General features: G+C 48.1%; 1 protein-coding gene across 2 annotated transcripts; it reads left to right on the top strand.

The window, feature by feature from the left end:
* Positions 1 to 1,199: 1,199 nt before the first annotated feature.
* On the top strand, positions 1,200 to 17,160 carry E2f8 (E2F transcription factor 8). 2 transcript variants are annotated; one of them, XM_037199142.1, is made up of 13 exons: positions 1,200 to 1,358; positions 2,366 to 2,494; positions 4,160 to 4,435; positions 4,787 to 4,943; positions 7,060 to 7,374; positions 7,680 to 7,841; positions 9,304 to 9,441; positions 10,399 to 10,602; positions 10,866 to 10,953; positions 11,592 to 12,123; positions 15,281 to 15,413; positions 15,529 to 15,929; positions 16,370 to 17,160. In XM_037199142.1, the coding sequence occupies exons 2-13, from the start codon at positions 2,480 to 2,482 to the stop codon at positions 16,550 to 16,552; spliced, it is 2,604 nt and encodes an 867-aa protein (XP_037055037.1). In that variant the 5' UTR covers positions 1,200 to 1,358; positions 2,366 to 2,479; the 3' UTR covers positions 16,553 to 17,160. The 2 variants fall into 2 exon arrangements, with proteins under 2 accessions (XP_037055037.1, XP_028735982.1); XM_028880149.2 differs by lacking the exon at positions 1,200 to 1,358 and adding an exon at positions 1,596 to 2,098.
* The last annotated feature ends 2,290 nt before the right edge of the window (positions 17,161 to 19,450 follow it).

Here is a 19,450-nt window from a genome sequence, read left to right as displayed (position 1 = left end):
GATGTAACCGTGTCTTGGAGGCCACCCTGTGTTTACCTTCCTCAGGAACCCTGGCCCGGTGTGCATTTCCTACGCACCGGGATCCCAAATCGGGATCCCGCCCTACCCACCAGGAGGAAAACACAGCATTTCGCTTGGAGTCAGCAATGGTTTTCGCTGATAGCCAAGCTCAGTGATGGAACTTAGACAGAATGGTCCCGAAGACACAAAGTGAAAAGTGTGAAGAGCCCAAACCACAGTCTTAGATGGAAGCGGGTTAGGCGGCATGCGGCCCAGGCGACCCCAGGAGTGATCAGACAAGGGGAAATGTTGTGAGGCAAAGGCGGGTGAAAAAAAAAAAAAAAAAAAAAAAAAAAAAAAACCTCAGGCACGGACAGCGCTGGGGCACAGGGCTTCGGTTTCCACTTTTGCAAAATGAGGATTTTGGGCAAGAGGGTCTCCTTTGAAGTTCCCTAGACTTGTACGGCACACCAGGCTCGACACATCAGGATCGTAATGGGAAAGGGGGAAAAGCGGGAAAAGCTAGGGAAGAGCAAAGAGAAGGGAAAGGAGGACGCGGGACGCTGGGGACAGGCTTAACGGGTTTTCCGCGTCACTCCGCCTTCTCCCACACCTGCGTGTTCAGAGATCTGCCAGCGCCCCGCGCCCGTCAGCTTCGGACATCGAAGCTCCTTCCTCCTCACACGTTCTGGAAGCCATGGGGCAGAAGTGGAGCACAGTCACGCACAGGGTGGCAGTGGGAAGGGTTCCGCTGGGGATCAGAGGGCAGGTGAGCAGACCCCAGGCTGCGCACCGGTTGACATGGCCCTAAGAAGAGGATGGCAGGGAGCCCGCGTGCCCTTGCCAGCCAACCCTGGACAAGCCAAATTTCATCCCCCAACTTCGATCTCGGATAAAGGGTGTTTGCAAAAAGACAAAAAAAAAAAAAAAAAAAAAAAAAAAAAAAGGAAAAGTTTTTGAGGACTTTTTCCCCAAGTCTGGCTGGAGGCGGGGTCGTAGGGCGGTAACTACAGTCTGATTCGCCACGGCGGTGGTGCAGAGCCGCCGATTGGCGCGCGGGGCCCCGGGCCGGGAGAGCGGGCGTGGGGGGAGGGGAGGCTCCGCGCCCGCGGGAGCGGCTCGCGCCGGGAGCGGGTTAATTTCAAATCGGGGGCTGGACTGCTCCGGGACGGCCACGCTCCCACGGCCCGCCCGCCGCCCCCCCCAGCCCCGGTCCCGGTGCCACCCCCGGGCACCCACCTCTGAGCGGTGGGGCTGAGCGAGTCACCCTGAGACGCGCGGGCTCCCGGAACCGGCGGGGACGCGTAGCCTGGAGCCCGGGCCGCCCCGAGCCGCCAGCCCCGGAGGAGGATTGACAGGTGAGCGGGGAGCTGACTGGCGCGGCGGGATTGCGGGATCCCGGGCGGGGTAGGGTGAAGGCGGCCGTTTCCCGCCTCCCGCCCAGCCGGGGCTCGTGGGGAGGAGCCGAGCTCCCGCGCAGAGGGCGGGGGAGGGGCTCGTCCGCGCTCCAGCCCCGCGCACTCGGGGGCGGCGCCAGCCACGGTTCTGCTTTCCGCGCCAAATTTTTAAATCGAAGGCGGAAGGTCCGGCCCCGCCCTGGGGGCCTCTAGCCAATCGCAGGCCTGTAGTGGGCTTTCTGATTGGCTGGGAGCCGTCGTCCTGGAAACCATGAGATGCTGTCTGGCGGCTCCCGGGGGCGGTGTAGTTTCGGGGAGGAGGAGCTAGTGTGTGCGCCCGGCGGGAAGCGGAGGATTGCAGGGGACTGTACCTGGCTGGGAGCGCAACCTACTGTGCGCCTGTGCATCGCGGTGATCTAGGCATCTAGGGAGACCACCCCCGCCAACTCCCGCGTATTGAAAGAAGTCTGAAAAAGGGGATCCAAATCCCAAAGCTCTCTGTACATGCCCCATCGTGCGTTTAGAGCGCAAAGGCTGAATTGGAGGATTGCTCTCAGTCCATTCACGAAGTCCTCCTCTCTGAGCCTGTGCACGTGTGTGTCAGACGAAAAACTTCAGCATCTCCCCCGATGCAGGCTCGGTGTGTGCTCAGTCGGTACCCGGGCTCGCACGCTCCGTCAGCAGCCCGGATCAGTGCACAGGTGGGTGCTTGCTACAGCTATTTTTGAGCGTGAGAGAGGACTGTCACTGCAGATTCTGTGTTTGCTTGAAGTCTCGTGACAGGAGATGGGTTTGATGGAGGAATTTACTGCTGTCTGTTGGCGCGGTCTGCCTAGAGGTGCGGTCTTTGCTCGAGGGGGCACATATAAACCTGGTTTGTCATTTTTCGTTTCTTTGTTTCCGGGGCCTCTTGTGTGCGTGAATGCATTTTCAGCAGATCTTATTTCTCTTTCCTTTTTTCCTTTAAGGATATTAAAAAACTTTAACAGGATCGATTGGACTACTTGAAACATTCGAATTTGGGGAGGAACTTCAGATTTTTCGTTTCTAAAGACACACTAAATGTATGAGAAATTGACAAAATGGAGAACCAAAAGGTATTTTCAAAGTTCAGTCCACACTGTTGTGGTGTCACCCTTTAGTTTTTCCTTTAATAGTGCCCTGAATGTTGTCCCTTTTTGGTTGACTGTTACAGAAATCCAGGAGGAAATTTTACTTTTTGAAGAAGAATAGGGCTGTCCAAGGTTAAATTAATCTTTCTGTTTCGATAGTTTAGTGGAAGTTTCACATACACAGGGGGAGGCATTTTTTAATACTTTAAGAAAATAGCATGTATATGTTGTATTACAACCTTTGCCTGAACCATTGGAACTTGGAAAGGACATAATTTGATACTGACTTTCTTTGTAAGATAATATTCTAAATTGTCAGTCTTTTAAATTGCTGGGCCTGAAAATGCTGTTTATGACAAATGTTCTGTAAAATTACAGAAGACTTTGACAGTAGGGTCATGTGGATTGGTGGTCCTTTTTTTTTTTTTAAGTGAACTTACATAAATTTCCCCGAAGATTTTAGATGTTAGTTAAATCCTGTTCCTGGCAGTGTTCACTGAAACTCCCACCCTTGGGTCAGCATCTCCTGAGGGCACCATGCTGAACTGAGAAAATTCAGGTACTAGCCCCGTTGTGACCTCTGACCCCTGGTGTCCTCCTCTGCTAAGGAGCAATGCCAGATTCAGCAGAAATACACACTGGAAAGCGTTTGATAAGGCCTTAGTCTCAGTCATGTAATGCAGGGTTGTTAACCCATGTTCCTAACGTTCCCGAGGGAACAGTGGGTGTCTCTGTTCTCTGAGTCATTGCCTTCCAAGTATTTTCTTTTTTAAAAATGGTGCAGTCCCCACAGTAAAAAAAAAAAAACAAAAAAAACCTCAGTCTCCACTAGCCTTATGAACTGCTAGTAACTTACCCCTGTGTCTGTGTCTCCCAAGCAGGAACTAGCTCTGAGGCCTTTATGGCTAATTTTCCTGACCTTGGCCCCATTTTCTGTATCTGTGCCTCAAGAGTCGATGTTGAAAGCAGATTTTTTTTTTTCCTGGTCAAAAGTCTTGCTGGTAGGCATGAGGCCCTTCCTGATAAGTACAGCCATAAGGGCACCCTCACCTTCGCTGCTTGGTTCTGCTCCTGGTCAGTGACGTGTTAGTGAGCACTCAATTCGTATAGCCACTCCACTGGGTGGAGAATGGTTTTGGTCCTGAAGGCCTTTACTTGACATGAGTAGAGGCTGCTTCTAGGAATTTAGGTCACTTAGAGGGATCACAGTTCTATTAAGGAAAGGGTATGAACGCTAAGCTATCTTTATTACAATTCTCCTGTTTCAAAATAAAATTTAAAAGCCAAGCCTGTAGTTAAAGTTATTTATTTAATTCTTGGATCACGGGGATACGTGGCTTCTGCCAAATTAAAAGTGGGAAGTTTAATTATTAAAATGGACAGTAGCAACGAGGTACAGTGGTACTGCCTTAGTCACAACACACTAGAGGCTGAGGCAGGAGGATTATAAATTCAAGGTCAGCTTATTGCTGTATAGTAAGTTCCGGACTGGTTGGGCATGAGCCCTTGTCTCAAACGAGAAAGGAAATTGCTGTCAAGTGATGATTGGAATATACTTAGTTTAACCTACTTGAGTCAATTTCAAAGTCAGGAGGCTCTCTGGTAGGTTCTATTTTACAATGAATTCAGCTCTTACTTCTTCCAAACCAGGAAAACCTCTTTTCTGAGCCACATAAAAGGGGACTGATGAAAAGCCCCTTGCAGGAGTCCTCGAAGGCCAACATAGTATTGGCTGAGATCCAACCTGATGTGGGCCCTTTAACCACGCCAACCAAGCCCAAGGAAGTTTGCCAAGGAGAGCCATGGACACCCACAGCCAACCTGAAAATGCTTATCAGTGCCGTGAGCCCAGAGATCAGAAGCCGAGATCAGAAAAGGGGGCTGTCTGACAACTGTGGATTACCTGGAGCTAGAGACTGTTTGCATGTAGGTTTGCAAGGGATTGAATGTCAGCTGGGGGCTTGTTGGGAGAGGGGAGGTGAATATGGAGGGTCAAGCCGTCAAGAGCCACTGGAAGGCTGCTGTTGACCTGCTGAGCACAGAAAGAGTTTGTGCCCTTGGAGTACAAAAAGAGTACAGCATTGGGAATTCTGGACCTTATGAGTGAACTTCATCCCAGGCTTCTCTTTAAGACCATCCTTATTCCATCCCTGACCTTGCAGTGGTCCAAGCTGTGTGTGTCGGGGGAAGAGGTGTTAGTCACCTAGTCCAGATGTCCCCGATAAAGCTGTCAAACTTTATTTCGGGATGAGACATTCTTTACCTTTTCCTCTGTAGGAACACTTATCTGGAGACGAATTTGAGAAATCCCAGCCGAGTCGAAAAGAGAAAAGCTTGGGTTTGCTGTGCCACAAATTCCTAGCACGGTACCCCAAGTACCCCAACCCTGCTGTGAATAACGACATCTGCCTGGATGAGGTGGCCGAAGAGCTCAGTAAGTATGCTGGTTGCCAGAATGGCTAATAATTAGAGCAGCCCTGTGGACTTATCTCTTTTGGATCTGAGCTCACGTAGTCACATTATCACAGATTCACATAAGGCCATGTGGAAGTTAGAAGTCTCACAAACGGCGATGGACACTGTTTCCGGGTTCAGGTGGACTCTGAAGCTGTACAGGAAGGAAGTAGTGTTTTATGATTTGTTTCACAAATAGCTGTGACCGACCTTCACCTTGGCCCTGTCCTTGAGGACCCAGTGTATCCATAACCACACAGAGAGATGGCTTCTGTGACTCTGACTCTCAGCCCTTTGAGACTGGGGATGGAGTGGTTTGGGGTTATTTTGTTTTTCTTTGGCAAAAGCTATGGGTGTTCTTCCCTCTTTGCTGCAGTGTGTAGACCTGGTTCTAGAGCTAAAAAGGAGTCTGACAGATACAGAATATCCTCGATGTCATTAAAATCTTTCTGTGTGTGCGTGGGCATGGGTGAATATGGGTGTGCATGTGTGTCCCTGTGTGCACAGGGCCAGAGGTGAGCTTTGGGTGTCTCAGGAGCCATCCACCTTGGTTTCTGAGAATGGGTCTCACTGGGAGCTGGGACTCACCAATTAAAGGAGGTTGACTTTTCTGTTGGGTGCTGGGGGCGGGGGGTCAAACTCAGGCTAGCACTTTCCCAGTGGAGCCATCTCCCCAGCCTGAAAGTATCTTAATAAGGACAGTGTTTTAATGTGTAGCTAGCTATCACCCCGTGATGAAAAGATTACCTTTCTAAGCAGGAACATTAATTCATGATTTAAGACTGTGCTGTTTGGATCCATCTGCTCTTCACTACACTCCATCTGGCATGCATGTGTGTGTGTGGTGTGTGTGTGTCTGTGTGTGTGTGTGTACTCTTTTGACCTAGCAATAGGAGCTGGTACAGATCCATGAACAAAAAGGGCAAAATTCCCTTTTCAGTTGAACAGTGGTTACAGAGCAACTGGTAGAAACTGACCGTGTGTGTCAGGCAATGCATGTTACGGAAAAGGAGGGGGATATTCAGGACATCGTGAAAGGACCAGGTGTGTGGGAGTCGTGCTTCCTGACAATAAACTAAGGGCTCAGATCAGGCCTTGCTGGGGAGCTGATGTCCGGGGCTTGAAAGAAGAGAGGCCTGTGAGGACATCCAGGAGAACGGTTCCTGGGGAAGGAACAGCCAAGGACCCTGTATGCTCACTCTCAGGTCGCAGACAGCAAGAGGCCACTAGGGGGTGCTCTATCCAGCAAGGATAGATTCTGCCCAGTATTGAAGTTGAAATCAGCAGTGAAGGTAAATTTCTGAAATAAGGAGAATCCCACCATGCAGAACACTGCAACCCCCTGTGGGTTTATAAAAGGCACAGAATTGCTAGTCTTACCATCACTGGTGGTAGGCAGAACACTGGCCAAATTAGACCCCAAAGAGATGTACCTTTCTGCTTTTTAATGTACGTTTTTAAGAAATGACATCATGGATTTTATACTTTTCTGAAATCTCAGCACTTTAAAAAGGAATGTGTGTGTGTGTGTGTGTGTGTGTGTGTGTGTGTGTGTGTGTGTGTGTGTGGTCTTGGAGACCAGAAAAGAATGGTGCTGGGAACTGAACTCTGGTCTTCTGATAGAACAGCAAGCACTCTTAACCACTGAGGCGTGTCTCCAGCCCCAAGTCTCAGCGCTTTATGCCTGTGAATGATTGTGGCAGGCAGGTGTGGGTACAACGAGGGGAATAAAGGAATGGGCTCACAATTGTGGCAGTTAGACTATTAGAGGCCTGGCCTTGCCACTTTCTTGCTATCACTGAGGCAGACTCAGCTTCTGTATCCTCACAGTAAAGGGCTGGTGGACAATGGCCACCACACACATTAGAATATAATTGTCCTGAATGATGCAATGTACACCCCTCAGTAGATGGTGACTGTAATTTAAACAAGCTCATTTCTACCTGTGAGGGAGCCATGTCTTTTTTTTTTTTTTTTTTTTTTGCCTCCATGGTGCTTGTTGTGTGTATTATATTACTGTGTTATTCAGATGCACCTGTGACAGACACACAATGAAAGTCTGATCCCGGTAACACACCATCATACATTCTTTGCAGATGTTGAACGCCGACGGATCTATGACATTGTGAATGTACTAGAGAGCTTGCACATGGTGAGCCGCCTTGCCAAAAACAGGTACACTTGGCACGGCCGACACAATCTCACCAAAACTCTGGGGACTCTGAAGAGCGTCGGGGAAGAGAACAAGTATGCTGAGCAGATCATGATGATCAAAAGGAAAGAATACGAACAAGAGTTTGACTTTATTAAGAGCTGTGGCATAGAGGACCACGTGATCAAGTCAAACACTGGCCAGAATGGGCATTCAGACGTGTGTTTTGTAGAACTCCCTGGAGTGGAATTCCGGGCAGGTGAGAGGCGATGTCCCGTGGTGCTTCTAAAAACAATGCCGTAAGGACTGCTCCTCTGCAGCTACTGTGACTTGTTTTGGGGTTGGGTCTCTGGAGCCCCGTCTGGACTTGCCTTTCTGATGGTCCACTTGTCCCTACTTTCCTAGTGCTGCGGTTTGGGGCGTATACCACCATGCCCAGCCACCACTGCAGATTTTCCTGCTGGGAATGCCACGGCTGTCGGCTGGATGGCCCAGTGATGCTATTTTTAAGGCTTGTTGCTTCCCCTTGACTGTTAATTCTCTAATCCCCGTCCTTCTCTGAAGCTTCCGTAAACAGCCGCAAAGACAAGTCCTTGCGAGTGATGAGCCAGAAGTTTGTGATGCTGTTCTTGGTGTCGACGCCTCAGATAGTAAGCCTGGAAATCGCTGCCAAGATTTTAATTGGGGAGGACCATGTGGAAGATCTGGATAAAAGCAAGTTTAAAAGTAAGTGTCACAACTGCCCGGGAGGTTTGGGATCCGTTCGTGAACCACAGAGCTTCACCTACCGAGCAGATCTCTGGGTCTGCATCTGTGTTCACTCTCCTCCCCAGTGGTGATGCTGTTGCCTCTGCTAACTGGTGGGATTCAGCAAGACGAATAACCTTCTTACTGGTCCGACACTATGGGCCATCTGATGCTGTAACTCTGTCCCCATTTTACACGGTAGACACTCCCAGGGCCTAAATGAGCAATCAGTTGTAAAATAGGTCCAGCTCCTAGATCTCATCTCTCCACTAATACTGATAAGTGATGGCATCAATAATTCCCACCAAATTGTCCCCCGATGGTGCTGTAGTGCAGATGGCTTGATAGTGCAGACAGCTCTGGCCAGATGGCTTCTCTGAATTTAGCTGGTTCCTAACCAGCTCTGTCCCTATGGTTATGCAGACATTGTAGAAACTGGCACAGGAAAAAGGTGTGGAGGAAAGAGCCGAGCAGACAAGAGCAACCTTCCACACGCATGTCTCCCTTGGAGGCTAACCCAGATATGAACTAATGGGGGGAACTGGCTGTCCATAAGGCACAGTTGGCCAGAGATGCCACATTCTGTAAAATGGCACTAGCCTGTAGAAGTTAAGTCCCGATATCCCTGGGTTGATAGTGCAGCTACAAGACAGAATTGAGGAGAGAGTAAGGCAGCACTTCTGGCAGCGCTCAGGAAATGTACAGTTTGAGGAAACACATCCTGGCACTACTGCCAGGGTTGATGCTTCTCTGAGTCGCCAGGTGCTTTTCCGATCCACACTGCCATTGGTTGGTCATAGCCCTGGACATATTCATGTGTCACTTGCTGAATCCTTGGGGAAAGCAGAACCTTCTGGCAGGGCCGTGAAGCAGGAGAGTCAGCTCGTAACTCTGTCCCGTGAACATTGACATAAAGGCAGACTTGTTAATGCAAAGCTTTTCAAGATAAGTGAGGTGTGTAGAGTGAATAGATCTGTGCTTTGCGTATTTTGCAAGGATAGTGTATATGTTTGTGGTGATACAGAACTTTGCAAGTTTATAACACTATGTGACTCTTATTATGAACTGCCGTGGGTAGACGAGCCATACTTTGTCCAGTGCTGCCCTGTTTCTGTTTCTACCTATTCTGACGCATTAGAAAACACGTAGGAACGTGACTTTTTATAAACAGGGTCATCTCATTGAGTCACTTCCAACTGTAACCTGTACCACTGTCCTTTCAAAATTCAGGACCAACAGTGACTGCTGAAATATTTAAAACTCCTTTTTCTGTTTTAATTCAAGCGGTGTTAGAAAAACTCGAAAGAAGTCGGGAGGGGGTCCCTGCCTGGTGCTGGCAGGATAGCTCTTGAATACACCTGACTTTCTCAGGAAGCAAAAATCTTTGTGATCTTTCATTATTCTATTTAATGCTATTCATGCCTCTTTTTTTTTTTCCCAGCAAAAATTAGGAGGTTGTATGATATTGCTAATGTTCTGAGTAGCCTGGATCTCATCAAGAAAGTCCATGTCACAGAAGAAAGAGGTCGGAAGCCAGCTTTTAAATGGACAGGCCCAGAAATCAGCCCAAATACTAGTGGTGTGTATGGGGGTTTTGTTTTTTTCTTTCCTTTCATTTGTTGTTTCTTTTTTTAATTTAGAGGATGCTCTCCTCTCCTTCCCACCATCCCCACCCATGGGAAGACCATATGTAGATGATTGGAAAAGCAGTTCACTCATAAAGGAAGTTGGCTGCTCTGACTTTGGACACTCTTCAGAGAGAGGTCCTTAGGTGCAGGAATTTGGAATGGAGGCTCTGGAGCCATAGTGACAGCTGCATAACCCTGGCCCACCATTTTTGTAAGAGTGTATCCTTAGCCGGTATCTTCTGTGACCGTGCTCTCAAATTCATCAGGGCAGGCGTGAAAGTCACCACCTTCCCCCAGCCCCAACCCTCCCCTGATGAGAAAATCAACAAGGATTTATACATCACCAAGAGAGGACAGTCAATAGTGAATGCACACTGGCATTTCTCTGGTTATGAGATACAGTCCACTCTCCATATCCACAGGTTTCATATTGAAGGGGTCATCTGTGGAATGGAAATATTTTTTGGTCTGTACCAGACATGTACAAATGATTCCTGGTCACTGTCTCCTAAACAATGTCATGTGACAGCCATGGGCGTTATAGTAGGTATTTCAAGTGACTAAGGGATGGTTTAGCGTAGACAGGAGGATGTGGCTAGCTTCTATGCATGAGACTTGAGCTTTGGCAGCTTTTGGCACGTAGGAGGGATTCTGGAACGAGTCCTCTCAGATGTGGAGGGCCAACTGTGCACCGTGGCGTCAGAGATGCGGCATTGAAACACTGTCTCTAAAGTCACTGAAAAAGATTGAGGTTCCAGAGTCATAGGGCTTAGAGCAGGTGTACACAGTGGGTGCTCTATGCTGTTGCCTTTTGCCCCTGACATGGTTTTAGAGCTGCGTTTTGATTTCCTCTGTTAGAAGGAAGCAAGAGCGACTGGGCTTTAACACGCTGGCCTTTTCCATTTCAGGCTCCAGCCCAGTCACGCCGCTTACCGCCTCCTTCCTAGAGGTGGAGCAGTCTGCGAAAGAGAACTGTGCCAAAAACCTGTTTTCCACGCGGGGGAAGCCCAGCTTTACTCGACACCCATCCCTGATCAAATTGGTCAAAAGCATAGAAAGTGATCGGAGAAAGATCAGTTCGGCTCCCAGCAGCCCTGTCAAGAGCACCAAAGGTATGTTTTCCTGGCAAGCCGGGGCTCTGCTCAGGATTACTTTTGGTCTGCTTTCTTTTCGCCTGTCTGATCCCTCAGAAGCCTAACTTATATATGAGTTGAGGGTCAAAAGCAGTTTTGGGGGCTTAATGCTTAACTGCTGTGCAGCTAGGGAGCAGATGGGTTGTTATCTGTTGCCTTGGCACCTGCGGCGTGCTCTTCCACGGGAGTACTTCATCCCTAGCCTTGACCACCCTCCCTCCCTCTACTTTCTGTTTCGCCAGCTGAGAGTTCTCAAAGTTCTCCACCCTTCCCAAACAAGATGGCTCAGCTCGCTGCGATTTGCAAGATGCAACTGGAAGAGCAGTCGAGGTAGGCTGGCACCGCAGCCAGAAGCAGGATGGGTCGCTGTGTGGGTGTGCTGTGTTAGAACCGGTCACTCTATGCAAAGAGGAGCATCGCCCTTGGAAACTGGAGAGCTGGTCTTTAAAATATCTGTCCTCAGTCATTAAAAACAGAAGGCTGCCGAGATTTTCATAAAGTGTGGCTTTAACCTGGGGCAAAAGTGGTAGAATGCAGGGGTTGGGAGATGGTTTGGTGGATAAGGTGCCTACTGCTCAAACATGAGGCCCTGGGCTTAGATCCCTAATGCCCACACAGAAGGCCAGCTATGGCAGTACCCATTTTTAACCGCAAAGTGAAGGTATGGCCACTGGAGGCTCTCCCTGGAGCTCACTGGCTGGCCACCTCAGCTAAATTGATAGCAGCACCCGTCTTTAATCCCAGTGTGGCCTTACACCCCCTGAAGGATCCCTGTAGCTCCCTGGCTGGCTGGCCCAGCTAAATTGATGAACTCCAGCCTCACTGAAAAGGTGAAATGCACCGAGGGAGACATCTCATTGTCAGCCTCTGGCCTCTATACACGTGCGTGTTCACACACACACACACACACACACACACACACACGCAGATAGAACGCTCTATGACGTTTCATAAATCTCTTCTTCTAGTGAACCCAGGAAGAAAGTGAAAGTAAAGCTAGCAAGATCTGGGCACTACAAACCGCTGGCCCCCCTGGACCCTGCAGTGAACACTGAGCTGGAGCTGCCCGCACCCTCCCTCATTCAGCCCCTGGGGGTGGTCCCCCTGATCCCGAGCCCGTTGTCATCTGCCGTGCCTGTGATCCTACCTCAGGCCCCTTCGGGCCCGTCCTATGCCATCTACTTGCAACCCTCCCAAGCCCACATGCTGACACCGCCCCACGGCCTGAACCCAGCCGTCTGCCCCACCCACTCCTCTAATGCTGCTGGATCCAAAGACCCTACAGATGGCCCCACTGAGAGGGCCGCCACAGATGCCACGAAGGCTGGTGCCTCCTGCAGACCCGGAAGCCTGCAGCCAGCACCGGAAAGGCCAGGTGCAAAGAACCGCAGCAAGGAGGCAGCTGGAGAGCGAGGCACAAAGAGGACAAGCGCCTTGGAGGACAGTGGCTCTGTGAAGAAACCTAAAGAGGACCTGAAAGCGCTTGAGAATGTCCCCACGGTGAGTACAGCCTCGGACGGTGCTTTGAAGTTTCAGCCATCCCCTGACTGACTCCGCAAGAACTGGTGGCTTGTGACGTTTGCCGAAGCACAGAGCCGTCTCTCAGAAGACAAAGAATTGTCCCTTAACATCCCATATCCAAACGAGGCCCCAGACAGCTAATCCTCACATAGGGATGACGGCAGGACATTTTTAAACCTACCGAGGAGGGGCTGACTTGGTCTCTTTTTAAAGCCTCACAGGTGGCTGTCCCATACTGGAACACAGACACCTGTCATGAGAGTCATAAATAGTTTAAAAGCAGTTGTCACCGGAGGGCTACGTGGCCTCCTGTAACTCGTGCCTTCTGAGTCATTCCTCAGTGTTTGCTTGATGTCATGTACCTGGCATCTGTTGCCTAGAAGAGAATTTGCCCATCCCCCTTTTTAGCATCTACCTCAGACTTAACACAATCTTTTCTGTGTAAGTGGAAAAGTCAAGCTGATCTTACTAGCTCAAAGGTACAATGGATACATTGGCTTCTAAAGATGTTGGCCCTCTAGGTGATTTTTTTTTTTCCCGTTAGGTAAGATTAGATCAGGTAAGAATGAGTGTTTATTGGACACCTACCCGCACATCGGTATCATAAACACAGAAGTCTCACTTCACTTGCAGGACAGGGTGCATGAAGTACGGTATTATTAACAGATACATCTAAACACAGACGCAGAAGTTAATCTCTCCTTTGCCCCTGCTATTAAGTTATTTTATTTTTCCACATCTTGCTTTTCTTTATCTGTCATGAATTTATTCCTCCATAACCATACCCTCCCACTCTGCCTGCCATCTACTAGGTTAGAAAAAAATTGACCCAGATCAAGTCTAACCCAGCACCCACCTTTGATGGCAGTTGATTCTGTGTGCTCACCCCATGGCCATATTACAGTTTTTGTGGGATTAAGTGAACTTATTACAAGAGGATATACACAAAGTGCTTTGTGATCCCTTTAGGATACCATATCATCCGAATGGCATTATCTGGCACTGTGTTTGTTAAGGCAGCTTGAGTCTGTGGAATCTTCCCTGAGGACGGCCTCGTGGAAGCCATTCATATTATCCGCGGTCTCGTGTGCTCTTCTTTTGCACTTCATGTACATGCTGGGAGGAAATTGCAAGGCCCTGGCTTGATTCCATATTCTGGAAGGGCCATAACGTCTCTGGGCCAGTGTATGTAATTTTGCAATGGTTTCCTGGTATTCCCTGGTTAACCCAGATCAGAGGTTTTAGGTTTTCTGTGTTCCCGAGTTCCCATCTCTGTTGAGTTCGTTTTGACTCTTCTTCAGCGTGGGCTGAACAGTACAAAGAAAATGATTCATGTCCTTAATTCATTCAATAAATATATTCTGAGACCCCAGGCCTGTAGGGATGAAGAGACGGCAGTATTCAAATAAATGCAAACGTATCTGAGAGTGGGTCATAAGGGCAGAGGAAACAAGGAGATAAATGATCAGTAGATAGAGGGCTCAGAGGCTTAGAAGAGATGATATTCAAGGGGAAAAACTATGGGCTAAAAGAATTGTAGTAGATGTAATTTGTTGAAATTGGCACTTAATTATTTCAGGGTAATATAGGCTTTACTAAAGATTGGAATGAGTCAAGCCAGCAATCACAGCAACTTGTCCCATCAGATAGGATGACTGTCATATTAGCAGCCCCGTGTAAAACACCCAAGCCCAGCGGTTAAGAGTTCTCTATCCCTGTAGCTTCCAAGGTGCCAACTCCCAGTGACTTTGAACAGTACCAGGCACCTGAGAAACAGTTTAAATGTATCAGCTCTATGGGTTCTGAGTTCGCTGGCTCCCCAGGAAAAGACCGATCAAGAGCTAGGGATCAAAGTGTGGGCTGTTGTTTTGACAACGGAGAGAAAAGGAGGATGAAAGGAGGCCCCCAGCTTCTAAGAGCTGCTTTTAGATTCCCCAGTCCCAGCACGGGGAGGGGAGAGCAGACTTCTGGGGGCTCTCCAGCCACCCACACACCCTTTGTGTTTGGGAAAGAGCGGTGATCTGATGGGGTGGGATCTACATCAACCCGACCGCAGTGGAAGCTTGTGCCTTTTGGCATCTGGGTCTCTAATAGGAACCAATCGGTGCTCTTTGCTGCCTGTCAGCTTGCTTTGAATGTGAACAGACTGCTGTGTTTCGTCAGTACAAAAAGTCCAAAGAAACGGCCTGCTTGTGCACTTCCTTAGTTCTAAATCGGGAGTCAGAAACCCGGACGGCCAGCTAGCAAATGTGTTTGGTTTCCAAGGCCATAGGGTCTCTGCTGCACCCACGCAGCTCTGACCCTTTTGAGATACAATTATCCCTATGCAAAGGGTAGGGCCCATTCCGATGAAGCCTTTGCAAACAAAAAAAAAAAAAGAAAAAGAGAGAGAGAGAGAAGAAGGTTGGGCATGGTCTAGGGCTCCTTTTACTAAATCAGTATCGCTTGAAACTTTTTCTTTGCATATTAGTTCCCCTTAATGGCCCACTAAAAACTTGGTTGCCAAATCGACTAGAAAGGCTACATGCAGTGTTCCCCCATCAGGTTACTAACAAGATCCATCATTGAAGTTTCAGAGTTCTTCAGAAAAGACATTTTGTGTAAGTTTTTCCAAAGCCTGTTTGACCGTGATTCAAGAAGTGCCTGTTTACAATCCCCCAAGAAACAGCACTCTCTCTGAATACTCTTAGGGGAATACCAGCCTTCGAAATTAAATAAAGATCGATCCAGTAATGACCCAATAGGGTCATATGCAGTGTTTATCACTGTTAAACTTTGCTCCGGGTAGTTCTCCATCATATCAGGAAATCTGATTGCGGGGAATTGGGATATCAGTGTGAGGATGATGTGCTGGCTGAGCCTACCCATACGCAGCCTCGGTATGCATATTCTGTATACAACTCAGTCTTATATTCTGAGTTGAAAATGGTGGTCCACACAGGTCGTCTCAGCACTAGGGAGACTGAAGCAGGAGGACCCAGAATTCAAGGCCAGCCTGGGCTATCTTGAGTGGCTGGACTGCCTATGGCCTAAATGGTTCTTGAAAAATGACCAAGAGGTGGTTCTGGAAGGGGTACCTGACCCTGTTCTTCTTTTGGTATGTGTGTGAAATAAATGCTTTCTCCTTATTTTGTAGACCCTGTTCCCATCAGGGTACCTTATCCCTCTCACCCAGTGCTCGCCCCTGGGGGCAGAATCCGTGCTGTCTAGCACAGAAAACTCAGGTACACTTTCCCCAAACCACAGGATCTACGGCTCCCCAATTGCAGGTGAGTATACGCCAAATGCCATTCAGACACAGCCAGACATGAGCTGGCCTGCAGTTCGCTAGTTTCCTGAACAAATGGCTGCTTTGAAGACTTAGCCCTGTCCCTTTTTTTCCAGGTGTTATCCCAATGGCATCGTCTGAACTCACCGCTGTGAATTTTCCCTCTTTTCATGTGACACCTTTGAAACTTATGGTCTCCCCAACGTCTGTGGCAGCCGTACCTGTTGGGAACAGCCCGGCTCTCAACTCGAGCCACCCTGTTCCTGCCCAGAACCCGAGCTCAGCCATTGTGAACTTTACCCTGCAGCACTTGGGACTCATCTCCCCCGGTGTGCAGATGTCTGCCAGCCCCGGGCCTGGAGCTGGCACAGTCCCTGTGTCCCCACGTGTTGAAGCAGCTAGTGTCGTACCAGATAACTTGAGCTCTCGGCAAGGGAGGGCCACCAACCATGACTCGCCAGTCCTGGGCCAGAGCCAACTAAATGGACAATCAGCTGCTGGGACAGGACCGCAACAGGTAAGAGTATTTACATTTAACTTAAAGATAGGCCTAACACTTGAAGATGACCTTGACGTTTTGATCCTCCTGCTTCTGCCTCCCAAGTGCTGGCATTGCCATTTATTTTAAATATTGAATCATCTGTATCATAGGAGTCTCTTTTGTTTCCTTCTTTGGAGAGGGAAGTATGACAGGGTGAATGACTGAAGGCAAACCTTCCTTCCAGACCCTAGAAGAATGGTCAAGGAATCCACATTACTGGGTTGTCATGAGGTTTTGTCTCCTTTTAGCAACAACAGTTGAGAGTTCAAAGAGACTTGAGGCTCCCCTTGCTGGTATCAAGATATTTTAGTCTCCCAACATGCCACATATCAGTCACCCAGCCCTGTCTTGAGTCTGCTAGGGGGCATGGGTGGCCATTGGTCTGATACCTTTTTTCCTTTGCTCTCTCCAATCAGCCTGTTCCTGTGACACCCAAAGGCTCCCAGTTGGTGGCTGAAAGTTTCTTCCGTACGCCGGGTGGACCAACCAAGCCTACCAGCTCACCCTACATGGATTTCGATGGTGCTAACAAAACCTCCCTAGGAACCCTCTTTGTCCCACAGCGTAAACTGGAAGTCTCAACTGAGGATGTCCACTGATTGACAGAAGATGGTGGTGTAATTTAATTTTCTAAAGAGCTATTTAATGAGACAATGTACACACACAGATTGAGAGACCACCACCTTTGAAAATACTGTAAATACTTTGGGGTTTTACTCAATATCATAGCAGATATTTGTCATGCTTACATGTCACACACACACACACACACACACACACACACATACACAAATACATGCACACACATTTGTACAAGGCTAAATTCAGCCTTCAGTACTATAAAGTAAAATGTTGAACTAAGGTACCTTAACTTCTAGGGGGGAAAAGATTAATTTTTTTCACCTGTGCCTGTATTATTATGCAAAGTAACTTTATTACAGTTTACTTCCCTTTCAGTAAATGTTTGACTTACCTAACACAGCACCTGCTCAAAGTTTTTGCACAAAGGAAATGCTGTGTGGTGTATAATGTATTTTTACATAAGGAGGCCATAGCTCTATTTTTTGTAATTTCTTTAATCCTTTGCTGTTGCAGTCTGTCTTTTTGTAGAGTTTACAACCCTCCTCAATCAAGTCTATGAAAAAAATTATTTATAAAATTGATTTTTAATCATAAGTTGTTGAAATTAAAACTCTTCTAAAATGTAGTTAATATTTTCATTGGGCCACTGAGGGCACTCACTGTTGGGTGGAAATGACAATTTACCTAATCTCAGAGGCAGTTTCTTGGGAAGAGCTTTCTTGGGTACTCGGAGTTCATAGGAAGTTTCCACTGTCTCTCAGCTCTTTGCCCTACCATGGTCCTGAGCATTGCTAGAGTCGTGAGCAACATGACGTGGAGAGGCTGAGAGAGCAAATGGAAGGCAGGAGGAGCTGGGAACCCTGACTTTGTCCAGCACCCATCCCAGGCCTACTCTACAGAGAGGAGCGGCAGCCATTGTCCTACACCTTCTCTCTGGTCCAGCTCTAGGGGAGGTACAGGACAATGGCTGCTGCTTTCCTCTAGGCAGGGAACTACCAATCACTACACCCCCAGTGAATTCCAGGAGAAAGAATAAGCTGTGGTGTGTTCAGTGTGCATCTTCTTGAGCCAGTAAGGGACAAGCTGCATGTTGAGAAAATAAGAGCCTCCTCTGGCCAGGGTCTTTCAGGAATATCGTATCTCCTTCCTATGTGCTGATGTCAGGAACTACAGGACACTTGAATTGCGTGTTATGAGCCAGGACCACAAGACCACTGAAACAGAATTTAAGGCAACCAGTCCGCAGTCACTGCTAGGACTCAACCTCCCCATCCACCAGTGGGTAAAACCATCCAGCTGGGGAGGCTCTGAGCTGCTCTGAACCTTCATAAGGTCACCCCCTTTCTGTTTGTGTGGCTAAGCACAGATAGGCAAGATAGCAGATTTTCCTGTTGTCTTAGCCTTCCTCTGCACTAGAGAACCAATGTAAGGAATTTCCTCTAAGAAACTTCATGTTTGTTTTTATATCTGCAGAGCTTGCAAATGATCCTATTTTTTTTTTAAAAAAAAAAAAAAAGGCCCCGCTTTTAAAGTACTTGAGTACATACTTGATATAAATCCACAAAACATTTCCATGCACTAGAGTTCTCACTGGTAGATATGGAGGAAACACTTGTACAGAAGCCACTAGACTTAACACAGCACAGATACCAACCCAGATAGACAAGAGCTCTTAGGAGGTGGGGCTCCTTAAATTGCCCTTGGCAGCCTATGTGGACAGGGTGCAAAGCAATGTTGTGTTCTGTTCTTGTTATCAACCGTCCATGTGAAGAACCTCCCTGGAAAAATCAGATACCCAGGAAGAAAAGAGGTACGTTAGATGTCAAGACCGCGCTGGGAAGCTGGGAACTGAGTCTCCCAGTTGTGTCACTCATGGAATTGTGGAGCTACCCCTTGACCACCCCCTCCTGGTGTCTACACCCTTCTCCTTGAGTCAGGGTAGGTCCTGTGCCTTGCTTCCCACCGATAAGACACTGTAAAAGAATGGGGTGTGTCTAGTTGTTTAGATGATTCTATCAGATTAGCTCACATCTTGAAACTTTTCCACTTGCTGGGTTGGAGGACTTAGCTACAAGAGCCCAGCACTGCAAGGAAGTGTGGGCAGCCTCTTGGAACTAAAGGTAGCCAACAACTAGCACAATCAGAAACAACTCTAGTTCTACCTGTAGCCAGCCACAAAGAATTCTGAATTCTGCCAACAACCTGGCTGGAGATCAGAGTAGGAAGGGTCCCCAAAGGCTCATGTGTTGAATGCAGGTGTGGTCCCCAATGCAGCCGTGTTCAGAGGTAGGGATCTCTAGCAGGTGGGCTAGATGAATGATTAGACCATTGACAAATTCATAATTTGATGAAATACAAGGAACCTTAGGAGGTGGGGCCTAGTTAAAGAAAATAGTTCCCTGGGGGAAATGCAGTCCTTGAAAGGTACGTCTGGTCCTGGCCCCTTTAAAGTTCTTGCTTCAGGGCTACAATGCAATGAGCTTCTTTGCATCAGACAGCCCCCCAAACAATGTTGACCATGTATGGGGGACCTCTGAAGCTGCTAGTCACAATACCTCTCTATTTTTTTCTGAGATATTTTGTCACAGCAATAGAAGGCCGACAAGATTATTCCTCAAACAGATCACAATCCCAGCTGCTACCTTGGCTGAAGCCTTGAACACCGAGCAGAGGACCCTGGGCCATACCAGGCGCCTGGCACACTGAAGTAGATAGCAGCACATAGGTGCCATTTTAAGACACTAACTTGTGATAATTCTGTTGAATAGCAGTAGACATGTGTAGCCACACAGCCCACCAGTGTTCATAAATATTCTCTTCCTGTCTGTCATAGTATGCTTCATTGTGTGATAGTATTCACAGAAAGAAACGTGACTCCACAGACTTAGGGAATGTACTCCATTTCCTCACCTGGG

The sequence above is a fragment of the Peromyscus leucopus genome, chromosome 1, assembly GCF_004664715.2.
Source record: "Peromyscus leucopus breed LL Stock chromosome 1, UCI_PerLeu_2.1, whole genome shotgun sequence".
Taxonomy (NCBI): Eukaryota; Metazoa; Chordata; class Mammalia; order Rodentia; family Cricetidae; genus Peromyscus; species Peromyscus leucopus.
This window is presented reverse-complemented; position numbering and strand designations above follow the sequence as displayed.